This window comes from Aedes albopictus, chromosome 2 (assembly GCF_035046485.1).
Source record: "Aedes albopictus strain Foshan chromosome 2, AalbF5, whole genome shotgun sequence".
NCBI classification, from domain to species: domain Eukaryota; kingdom Metazoa; phylum Arthropoda; class Insecta; order Diptera; family Culicidae; genus Aedes; species Aedes albopictus.
In genome coordinates this window covers 349367219-349379833 of record NC_085137.1, presented here as the reverse complement: position 1 = coordinate 349379833, position 12615 = coordinate 349367219, and the positions used below count along the sequence as shown (strand labels likewise).

Here is a 12615-nt window from a genome sequence, read left to right as displayed (position 1 = left end):
TAGGCAACTGTTTCAAGGAGTTTTAGGCTCTAAAACTATGCTTTACGGGTATATTTTGTTCCGGAGTTTGAATAGAAGATAACCAAAAATGTTACAAAAGCTAACATCTTAGTTTCAATAAATAACATTCCCTGAAGAAGTTATCAACCCGTGCTCGAACTTTTTTCAGTGATATTGATTGAAAGTCGAAAACCTTCTAAAGCTATTTATCTTATGGATTGTAATATAAATCTTTACAATTAGTCGTCCGTCACGACTTACGATTTTACTTGAAAAATCTAGCTCAAGCCAATTTCGAAATGTGGTGCGTGCGAATTGAAAACACGAACTAGCCAACGTATAGTCCTGGTCCCGCTTCTGTTTACCCTTGACTTTGCCGACGGTATGTGCGAACAGCAGAAAATTCAAATCCATATCTCTTCCGCAGCTTTGCAATGGGTCGCTTCAAGCAAGCGCTGGAGGTATTTCTCAAAGCGGAAACTTTGCTGGAACGTCCGGATCACGAAGTGTACCATCACATAGGAGAACTTTTCTACCGCAGCTTTGGACAACCCAAGGCGGGGCTGGCCGAAGCCAAGGAGTATCTGAAGCAATCCATCATGTGCGGAAAACATGTGGATAGTTACAAAATTTTGGCTGAAATCTACATCGAAGAGGGGGATAATCTGAAGGCGATCGAGATGATTGAAAGTTGTCTTCAGTAAGTTGAGGGTGGTCTTTTCTCGGAAGGGGTGGTTTGTGGTCAGTGGTAATATGGCTATCACGTTTCAGAATTTCCCAGGACGACGTCGCACTGATGACACAAATTGGTATCCTGTACTTGAAAATAAACGAATACCAACGGGCGTTTGAGAAACTTTTGGATGCAATCAGCATAGACGATAAATGTACAACCGCTTTGCTGGCGTTGGGTTCAATTCTTCAGGTAAGTTAGAGATGTATGGTAATTGACTTCAAAACATTTAACTCATTTCTTCCACTTTAAATCCATCAGTCCAAGAACGATATCGACGGCGCGCTGAATAAGTACAAGAGAATTTCGAACCTACCGGATGAAGGTTCGGAAGTTTGGAGCAATATTGGACTGTGTTTTTTCAAGAAACAAAAATACATAGCGGTAAGGCGTTTTTCTTTGTTTAGTATTTCAAACGAGCCACGCTCTCGCTAGCGAAGGTTGTATTTTTCTGAGAATTCCCCAACCGTTTGGCAGTAGACCGTCTGAGAAAACGAAGCAGGGAAAAAAAGTTTCATTTTAAATTGCCAGCGGATGTGTTTCTTTTTTTTTATCTTAATTGTAAGAATTGTTCTCTGTTCATGGCAGAGCTTGTCTAGCAGAATGATGGGCATTTACAAGTTCATAACTTACTAACTTTAACTGCGTACTTGAACTTGTATGCATTGAATAAGCAATTCTAATTCCTTTTCCTCTCGTTATTTTGATTGGTCTTTCACATCCAATGGAACCAAAAACTGGCAGGCAATATCGTGTCTGAAAAAGGCGATTTGGGTCACCCCATTGAATTTCAACGCACTCTACAATTTGGGTCTGATCCTGGTCACGGGTGAGTCATTCGCAGTAAATGCACGAGCCTTTGCCTTCCCGGTATTACAGGCTACATTCTGTCAATTGAAAGAAACTCTATTGTACTAAGCAAAGGCAATCTTCGGCGAAGGATAATCGCCTGAAATAATACATGCTTTTCTTTTTTCTTTTTTTTTCTAACAGCCCAACAATATGTCAGTGCTTTTCAAACATTGGCGGCAGCTATTAGCCTTAGGCCGGATAACGCGGAATGCTACATGTTACTCGGAAGTAAGTTCTAATAGGGCACTATTGATTCAATACAACCCATTGATGGTCGGATTAAATAATTTTCACATCTATCTAGCCAAGGTAGCAAAAAGTGTCTTATAAGTGAGAATGACACCACATTTTTCGAAGTTCCCTTTTCCGGAAGAACAAATTGTTTCCCTCCTTTTTTAGATGATGGAACCGCGTTCCGGGGAATGGAATTTTTTTTGGGGATAGTAAAAATAAGTGGGACAGGTATAATTATCACTTTTCAAAAAATGTTCAACTACATAGCTGTAACTTTTCGAAAAGGGCATCAAATATTTTCACTGTAAGTTCATCAACTAGTTGAGTATCAGTGGTCTAAACTTGGAAAAGATCGGGCTATTCCACACAAAGTTGGAAAGGTTCTAGAAAAAGGTATAATATTATTCGATAGCCAACTTTGAGCTGTTATATCTCTGGACTCAACAAACCGAATGCAATGAAATTTTAATCATTTATGGCTTATATAACGAGGTATTGAAAACTTTTGACTAAACTTAAAATTCTTTACACGAAAGAAAATTATAACGATTCGATTATTTTTCTAATATAACACCAATTTATTCAAAACTTCATCATCGTTTCAAAAATCGAGGTAGTGAATATTGTTCATTTGAATTCCCTCTAATGGACTTGAATATATTTATGTTCCGAAGGAAAGTAACCGAATGGCCGGCATTAAATTGAAAAAGTAATGGGATGCATATGAAAAATAGATAAATTTACTAAAAAACATAGAAATTATTAAACCACTATAACTTTTTTGCCTATTCAAAGTTCATTATATTAGTCATAATTGATCAAAATTCTATTGCATTCGGTTAATTAAATCCGGAAATATAAGTGCTCAAAGTTGGCTATCGGATAATTATACCTTTTTCTAGAATTTTTCTGACTTCGTGTAGAATAGCCAAATCTTTCCAAAATTGGACCACTGATACACAACTAGTTGATGAACTTACAGTAAAAATTTGAGAATATTTGATGCCCTTTTCAAAAAGTTGCAGCTAGTTCAACATTTTTTGAAAAGTGTAAATTTTACCTGTCCCAGTTATTTTGACTATCCCCTGTATTAAGAAATAATAACTACACATAAATTTACCAAAATCAAGATTCGAACTCGAGACCCGTTGATTACCAGCCTCATGCCTTCCTGTCAACGCCATCCTAGAGATGATGAGTTCGATCACTTAAGCCAAAACATAAACTTCCCGTGGTTGAATAATAACCACACTTCGGCTCTTATTCAGCTGTGGTGAATTAGCACAACATTATGATCTTGTACCGACTTTTCGAACCCTCTAATCAGATAACCCTCTTCGAATGAGTGTAATCAGTTTCGTACCTTTTAATTCCGCCCTAATTGCTTATCCTTTGACAGATACGCGTATTTCGACTACCACTTGCAATCTTCCTCAGTGTATAACTGACACTGAGGAAGATTTCAAGTGGTAGTCGAAATACGCGTATCTGTCAAAGTTTAAGCAATTAGGGCGGAATTAAAAGGTACGAAACTGATTACACTCATTCGAACAACATTATGGTTAACAACTGAACAACACATTAATTCAGCTGCTGTTCAGTAAAAAACATCTGTTTTCAATTCTGTATTCTGAGTCGAAGTATGGTGAAACGAAAGTGTTTATATGACTTGTGAAAAGCACATTATACAGATACATGGGCTAATTGAGCATGAGCATGAGCATGATTGACCGCCCGCGGTTGCTCCTCTGTTATTGCAAGGACAACTGCATTTACACAAAGAACCAACAGATGATGCTTGGGATTAGCTTTCTCTTCATTGTGTAAATGCTGGAATCCCAATACTTTTCAATAAGCAATACCAGCGCCGGCCGCGTCCGAATGCAGGTCAATTGAGGATAGGGAAGGAAGTGATGACGTGATTCTCGCTTAGGCCAATAACCGAGGAATTCTCTGCGTTACTACGAGAAATCACTAGGAGTTTGGACAGGGGAAATGGAGATGTGTTGAGGATTTTGTCGTGGTAAACGAGTGTAATGTTTTGATTCGCGATTAATAATGCGCTCGCGAAGAAATACCCTTCTAAACCTTGGACGACGAACGCGATCTTTTGTGCCTCAAAACTCACCCTACATAAGTTATTAATTCGCAACTAAGGAGAACACAATGCTAAACACCGACGCATCTGTAGTTTGCGTTTCCGCGCGAGACAATGCTGAACGCGATCAATTCACAAGTATTAACAAAATAACACGTGATAAATAAATCAGAAAGATCTTACCGCATGGTTCGCCGTCTATCTTTTACCGACCCTCTCTTTTTCCAGAAATTCATGCAACCTTTATTTGAGTCAAAACATTTCATTTGGACTAAAATATTACAAATGTCGACACCGAAGATGACGAACCATTCAAATTGTTGTGTTCATGCAAAAAATGAAAGGAAATTATTTATTATCAACTAAATGTGCATTTGGAACTAGCGCCGACACATGACGTGACGAACTTTTCAATATTTGGTAGATAAATACACAACAACCAGAGCAGAATTGTATAAATCCTTTAGCATTAATTATTATTATTATTATTGTTATGATAAAATGGAAAGAGCTCACCAATTAACATCCTTTGAAGTGTCCAGTGCGTATGTGCTACAGCATCTTCCACTAATTGGCCTCTTCTCCGAAATCACACTGAACCGCTACAACTACACACGGGTACGACGATGTGCACAGTCAAATAGACGACGACGACGGACGATCCGAATGAAAACGCGGCCTGTACACTTTGCCTCCAAAAACTCAAAGCGGCATTTCGACGTTACCTCCAAAAACACACTCCTATACAGATACATGGGCTAATTTGTACATAAACTGAACAGGAAGCAGAAAAAGGACTTGTTCAACTATTTTGCAAAGGAATTACTGCAAATCGAACAAAAAACTTATTAAACTCTTGACAAGTGTTTTAATTATCATTGTTAATAATGATACAAAAGGTTGAATATTGGCTACTTTTTGCATTGAAAAAGCATTTGTACAGTAACATGTACAGCATAATTTTAGTTCAGCTATCATTACTGCTATAAAGCATTAATTTAGCATACATGCTTGTTTGTGAATTGCGATTGTTAGTTGGGCTGTGTACCGTTATAAGGAATAACATTGGGACTGGAATTCCTCCAGAAATTGTTGCTGGTATTGCAGGACTTTTTCCAAGGAATTCCAACAGGAACTCCTCTAGGGATGAATCCAGAAATTGTGCAGAGACTTCTCCAACAATTCCTTTCTAGAATTGCTCCGTGAATTAATTCAGAAATTTATCAAGCGATTTTCTTAAGAATTCTTTCATTTTCTCTTAGGGTTCCTTCAGGAATTCTAGGATAATCCGGGTAATCTCTGAGATTTCTTTAAAAAAAAGTCTTTGGATGCCTCCTGCTACTTCTACAAATGGTCGGAGTTAAGTCAGAGAGGACCATGTGTATTTTTCCTTATTTCGAAAAAAAAACCCGGATTGATCCACCTAGTGGTGATAGTGCCTTTCTCGTCGAATATGTACCGTCGTGCGGGGTTACTTTTGAAATGTGGAGCTACTTTGGACACTTTCGAATATGGATTTTTTTAATTCGAAATATGGTTCAAATCTGTTTGATGTCTTTGGAACTATTATGAAGCAATAGTTTTCCCTCCATTTGGTTGAAATTCTTTTTCAAACAGACCGTTTATTGCTCGTCAGGACGCGAAAATACATCGAATAAATCAATAAAATATACATAACGTATCAGAACATTTGGTCTGTAAGCATTGTTTCTACAGTTCATAAATTTCAAAGGGTTGATCAATTCATTCAAAATATATCAACGTAGCATATACAATCGAATATTTGTATCGTTATACATTATAAATGACCATTTCACCCAAACAAAGAATTGATGGTCCTTTTTTTTTCAGGCTATTTATATAGCAATATCACGCTGCTCATAATACCAAAGGTAGCACGGAACCATCTTCAAACGTATAAATTTATTGAAATCATGTCTGATATAGTATACTACAGTATTGGTACAAAGTAGTTTTCTAAATAAACCTGGAATTTGAAATGCAATTTTGTTTTAGATAAAAATGTCCAAAGTAGCCCCCATCTGGTTCTATATGAGATGTGTCCGATTGGTGTATGAACAACTTTTTTGTTTATTGATGGATTTAGTTCAAATTTTGCATCCATCCTACATACATACTCACAATTATTATGTGTAAAAATTGTGGAAATCCATTCACTACTCTGGGAGTTATAATGTCATAAAGTTGAGAAATCATGAAAAAGTGTAAAAAGAAGCCCCGCACGACGGTGGTCTGAGACTATTTTCTTGCTTACCGTTCATCAGGTTATCGGAAAATCCGCGATTTAACGTGTCGCATGCATGGGTTTAGTTCGCTTTTATATTTGGCCACTTCCAGCGGAACACTCAGAACCGGTTTCGGAACACCATCGGTTGTCCCAAATATGGTCTGAAACTATTTTCTTGCTAACCGTTCATCAGGTTACCTGAGGAGCCGCGATTTGATGTGTCGCATGCATGTGTTTGGTTCACTTAAATATTTGGCGGTGGATCGGATGGTGGATGGTGGCGGGATCGAATCCCACTCCCGACATATTCACAAAACGTAGGTTCTTCCTTCGGAAGGGAAGGGAAGGGTCCCGAGATGAATTAGCTTCGAGTTAAAAATCTCGTTAATAAAGACAAAAAATAATATTTGGACACTTCCGGAGGGAACCCGAAACCGGTTCCGGAAAACTACCGGTAGTCTCAAATATGATTTAAAACTATTTTTTACTAACCATTAATCAGGTCGCCTAAGGAGCCGCGATTTGAAGTGTCGCATGCATGGGTTCGGTTCACTTTTATATTTGGCCACATCTGGCGGGACATACGGAACCGGTTCCGGAACACTATCGGTAGAATCTTAGGTTGTCTGAGACTATTTTCTTGCTTATCATTCATCAAGTTATTGAAAAAACCGCAACTTGATGTGTCGCATGCCTGGGTTTGCTTCACAGTTATATTTGGCCACTTCCGGCGGGACCTCCGGAACCGGTTTTGGAACACCGGTAGTTTCTTATGTGATCTGAAACCATTTTCTTGCTAACCGTTCATCAGGTTATCGCAAAGGGCGCGATTTGACGTGTCGCTTGCATGGGTTTGTTTCATTTTTATATTTGTCCACTTCCGGCGGGACGCCCGGAACCGGTTCAGGAACACTACTGGTTCAGATATGATCTGAGACTATTTTCCTGTTAACCGTTCATCAGGTTATTAAAAAAGCTACGATTTTATGAGTCGCATGTATGGGTTTGGTTCACTTTTATATTTGGCCACTTCTGGTGGTACCTTCGGAACCGGTTCCGGAACATTACCGGTTCAGATATGGTCTGAGACTATTTTCTTGCTTACCATTCATCATATTATCGAAAATGCTGTGGTTTGATGTGTCGCATGCGTGGGTTTGTTGCATTTTCATATCTAGCCCCTTCCTTGGGTACCGATCCGGAACGCCTAAATGGCCATAATTCCGGAACGGCTGGACCGATCCGAACCATTTTCAATAGCAAACAATGGGACCAGATTCCGCGTTGAATGAACCGTCGGTCATTAAAATCGGTTGAGATTTACTGCTGAAAAGTGACGTGAGTTCGTTTGCACACATACACACAAACATACATACACACACACATACACACACACAGACATCACCTCAATTCGTCGAGCTGAGTTGATTGGTATATGTGACTCAAATCTCCGGGCCTCCTATCAAAAAGTCATTTTTGAAGTGAACATATAGCCTTTCCAGTACACTTAGTGTACGAGAAAGGCAAAAATAAATTTAAAGTTTACAACCCTTTAAAGTTTGAGTAATTCAACAAATTTTCTTGATTTTTTCCCCATAAATCTTAATTGCTATTCATCAAAACATCACTCTCACTCGAAAAAACGTAAAAATAAAGCTTGAAACCGAGCAATTGCTAAGTAATTGATTGAACTTGGTCTACTCTGACTGAACGATTTTTGACAAACTTGCAATCAACTACATTATACACTCAAGTTCTTACATATTTGTAGATATATTTAATATACCTCGAAGGATTTCTCCAGAATTCCTATATAGATTTCTCTTTTGGACTTTTTCTATGGATTTCTAGGGATTTTTTGGGGTTCCTCCCCTGAATCACTTGCTGGAAATTCTTCTAGAGTTCATTATACAATTTCTCATGCCATTTCTGCTGGGATACTTCCGGGAATTGCTCTAGATATTCCCCCAGAATTTTCTTCAGAAACTTCTTCTTCAATTTCACCAGGAATTCCATCTGGAATACAAACAAGGATTTCTTCAGAGATTTCAATAGAATTGCTTCCAATAATTCTTCCAGGAAATACTCAAACGTCTGGCTAAAGTCTACGCTCCGAACAAATTTTATAAGTTTTGTGTGGATTGAAGTTTACGAGGCTTGGCTCATTGAAGTGATGATGGATCACACGTTTGCTTTGTATGTGGATGGGTTAGATTCCTAGACGCATACACCAACAACATTTCGTCAAGCCGACGCCAATTGTCGATTGACATCGACCAACGCAAACTCAGAATGAATCGATTAAAAGCATGATTGGGAGTGATCATAGCTCAGTAATCGGCCAATATTTGAACCGCGCATAGCCATATGAAATGTTTCTTTCACATTTCTTGCTAACTTATCCACCGACGACTTTTGTTACTCAGTTCCTAAATATAATCCTCGTTTCAAGCGTGAATGTCACACAACAGCAAACTATTCAACATTGTGAATTTCCAGCTGCAAGCTGGATAGTTGCCACGTTTTGCTTCCGCTGATGTTGGCGCACACCGAATGTTCAAAAACATTCCGTGCCTAACGGAAAGGAAAACATGCACCGGAGGAAAACTGAGCGGAAAGTTGAACACAGGACACCGACTAAATGTGAAATAGTTTAGCCAACCTGTTGTTTTTATTCGTAGCTCGGTTTGGTGTTGAATATTCAAAAATTGACACTTGCAACTTGTGTGTGCTATATTTCTATCCCGTTTCTTCCTACTAGGGACCGTCCATTAACTACGTAGACACTAAGGAGAGATGAATTTTACCAAAATCTATGACTCACAACCGTTTTCAAAATTTTAAAAGAACGAAAGTAAGGGGGTGGGATGGTCTGAGATGACCGAAAATGAGTCTACGGAGTTTATGAATAGTGGATTAGTATATTTATCAACACCGTTTGACCAAAAAATTTAGAAACAAACATTACCTATCAAATATGACTAGTGCAATCCAATCGTTATTGATTATACATCAAATCATTCATCGACATTTCGGCAGTGAACTGAAACAACTTTCAATCTCCATGCAATCGCTCTTATCATATTAAAAAAAAAAATCATTTCTCTCTTCAGCTTGCCTCCGACACCTGAACGACCCGGGCAACGCGTACCTGTCGCTGGAAAAGTCCACCATGCTGCCGGATGCCATCAAAAACCCACTGATCTACCTTAACTTTGCCTTGTACTGCTACGAAATTGGCAAACCGGATCAATCCGTGTCGTACTTGGCCAACTTTTTGGAAATGACACAACACATCAGCGTCCACCGGGAGGTGAGTATCTACCCTACCCTTACATGGGAGCAACCAGCCAGCCAGCAGCTAGAACTTTGTCGTGCGTGAAAAGTATCCCTTTGCGGTCCAGAACAGGATTTCTCAACTCAATTTGTACTGCAGTACACATGGCGTTTAACTGACGTAGATATTCGCTGAAAATAATGAATAAGGGTGTGGCTATCCCAATGAATTTGGGCTTATAGTTTTTGTTTTCTAAGATTTTTTTCTCATTTAAGCTTTGAATTTCTTCAATAATTTCAAAGGTAGAATTTAAAGAGAAGACTTTGTAATATAAGATATATTGCTTTTAAAGAATATCTACATGAAACCATTACCATTTTTATAGAATATGTTTTATAGAATCTCCTTTGACAAATGAATCACAACACGTTGAACTTTGCCAACCTCTCGTTCCGGGTGTTGTGGATATAAAAGAATAAACAGCACTTTCCACGAAACTGCTCTCATGCAATATAAATCGCATCTGGTGTAACTTTGTGTGCTTTCTCTGATTCCGCTCTTTCCATGTTTCGCATTTGCACTTGAATGGACCACTGGCGACAGTACTTGAAGATGGCAGATCGGTTGAATGCTGCCTTGTCATCGTCGGTCACCGCAGCAGGACCCGGGTTGCTGCCAACAGCACTCCCACCAACAACGGCGGCAATAGACGCTCAGCATCGTGTGGCGACCGCGTCCACTTCAAACAACAACGAGGACGAGACCGCCCTCGAGGATACCGCTACCACTAGTGGCATACGTAATGAAGGCTCCAATGCTGCTACCACCAGCCACGGAAGCCATGATGGCAGCGATGATGCAGAGGGAGAGGAGACATTAGATGATGAATCGGAGCATAACAAAGGCGGATGAAGATGGGAAAGCGGTCACTCGGTTGTTGATGCACCGATGCAGCAGCAGTGATGATTACCAAGCAGTGAGTGACTGACAATTGAAACTACTTTGAATTCTGTTTGCGCATTTACCCACAAAAGAGGACAAGGTTGGTAAGGAAGGGTTGAGATTATTATTATTATTATTATAGGTCACACTTTATGATGATTATGTGCTGAAGCGGAAAGTGTATCTAGAATGGAATAAACAGTAATACAACTTTCTTTGTCGGTGATGTAACCAAGGAAAATACTATTTTCCCGGATATGTCATGGAAGTTATCCGAAAGCCGTATCTAAAGCACACAATTTCGATGATTCAAAACCGATTGCAAGCGGTGAGGTGGAGGAGATCGTAGCAGGCTGTACGCGTGAGAGGCTGCGTTTCAGTTTCCGCGTTATTTTAAAAATGGCCTTTTTGCCTTTCTCGTGCACCAAGGTGTACCGAAAGGCTATATGTTCGCTCCAAAAATGAAAAATTTATAGAGCCTCCGGAGGGGTCAAGTCTTATATACCAATCGACTCAGCTCGACGAATTGATGTGATGTCTGTGTGTGTGTTTGTATGTGTGTGTATGTATGTATGTGTGTTTTTTTTTTCTTCTAAACCATAGGGGGAAAAATCTGCTCAACAAACACCCTAACAGGAAGGTTAGGCGTTAGGGTAGTGTGGGGTTTAGGCTGTCTTCTACAACAAAAGTAAAAGTCAGGACTACTCTATCCTCGACCCACTAAAACACATTCCTATGGTCGCCAAACCCTTCGTCTCTCCGGAACCACCAAGAAGGTATTGCTTCAGAGAGGGGCTAGTGCACATCGCACCCTCAAGGTTAGCTGCGTAGCCTGCAGCAACGAACATCGATGACTCGCTTTGAAGAGTCCATCACGGTAGCATGCTGGCGCTTAGCGAGTTTCCCGAGTGGTCCTCGCCACTCCCTTTGTCCTCGGATGGCAGGCAGGGTCAACCCCGCCCGCGCCCAACTGCTTTGCAGACATCAAGAACTGATGCCCACGTGCAACCCGATCTGACCTGCTGAAGGCAAGGGTATCACTACCCTTCAGGCTCTATCAGCTGCACCAGAAGGTTGCTGACAGCAGGGTCTCCACCTGCCCCGACCCTTGCCGGGGACCCCTTCCCAACCGCGGGCTCGGATTCAACCCAGTAGACCGACGCCACAACAGTACCGCAACCGGGACTTCCTCTCCGCGGCCACTTGATCGCTGTAAGGGTCGATCTCGACCGCAGGGCACCGGTATGACCTACGAAGCCGACTCCGAACCTCTGGACTGCCATCCGCTCAGTTTTCCTCCGGTGCACTAGCCATTCTTCGAGTCCACGTGCCACCTCCTCTGTAGCTCCCAGACGATATGGGTGATAGCCGTTGAAACGGCGTTCCAGCTGGCGCTATTAAACGCATTCCTTACATCCAGAGTCACTACCGCGCAAAAGCGAATTCCCCTCCTCTTAGGCTCGATTGCTTTCTCGGCGGTTTTTGTAACCGACAAGATAGCGTCTACGGTGGACCTCCCCTTCCGGAAGCCGTACTGGTTACTCGAAATACCATTTTCGCCCTCGGTGAACCTCAACATTCTATTGAGGATGATCTTTTCGAGCACATTCCCCGCCGTGTCAATCAAGCATATTGGTCTATATGCCGACGGATCTCCGGGTGGTTTCCCCGCCTTTGGCAATAGTACCAGGCTCTGCCTCTACCAAGCTTCTGGGAAAACTCCCTCGTCCAGGCAATTCTGCATAGCTGACCTGAACATCTCGGGAGCCTCTGCAATAGCTACTTTCAAGGCCAGGTTCGGAACTCCGTCCGGACCTGGGGCCTTACCTACGCTAAGAGACTTAGCTATCCCCGCAAGTTCCACATCGGTGACCCTCTCCTCATCGCAAGCCCCAGTTCCCGACTGTCCCACGAAAGGAGGCCAAGGACTAGGATCATGACGCGGAAAAAGTCCTCCAATGATCCCCTCCAACATCTCTGGATATTGCTCTGTAGGAGCCATCACACCTTTCGTCTTGGCCATAACGATCCTGTAGGCGTCACCCCACGGGTTCGTATTGGCACTATGACATAGACCCTCAAAGCAGGCCTTTTTGCTTGCTCTTATCTCGGTCTTGATCGCGGCTTTTGCATTGGCGAACACCACCCGCCGTTCGTTTTGCTCTTCCTCTGATCGTGCTCGCTGCATCCGCCGCCTAGCCCTTAGGCAGGCACGGCGCAGGTCCGCAATC

The 12615-nt window shown here is 41.3% G+C and overlaps 1 protein-coding gene across 1 annotated transcript in view; it reads left to right on the top strand.

Annotated features, from left to right (window-relative positions):
* Positions 1-10638, top strand: part of LOC109430809 (Bardet-Biedl syndrome 4 protein homolog) — a 33791-nt gene extending 23153 nt beyond the window's left edge. Inside the window, exons 4-10 of the mRNA XM_029866270.2 lie at positions 428-700; positions 772-925; positions 995-1117; positions 1478-1562; positions 1727-1813; positions 9279-9478; positions 10046-10638. Coding sequence (XP_029722130.2) covers positions 428-700; positions 772-925; positions 995-1117; positions 1478-1562; positions 1727-1813; positions 9279-9478; positions 10046-10354 — 1231 coding nt within the window. The 3' untranslated portion in view covers positions 10355-10638. The remainder of the gene's footprint in view (positions 1-427; positions 701-771; positions 926-994; positions 1118-1477; positions 1563-1726; positions 1814-9278; positions 9479-10045) is intronic.
* Positions 10639-12615: the final 1977 nt, after the last annotated feature.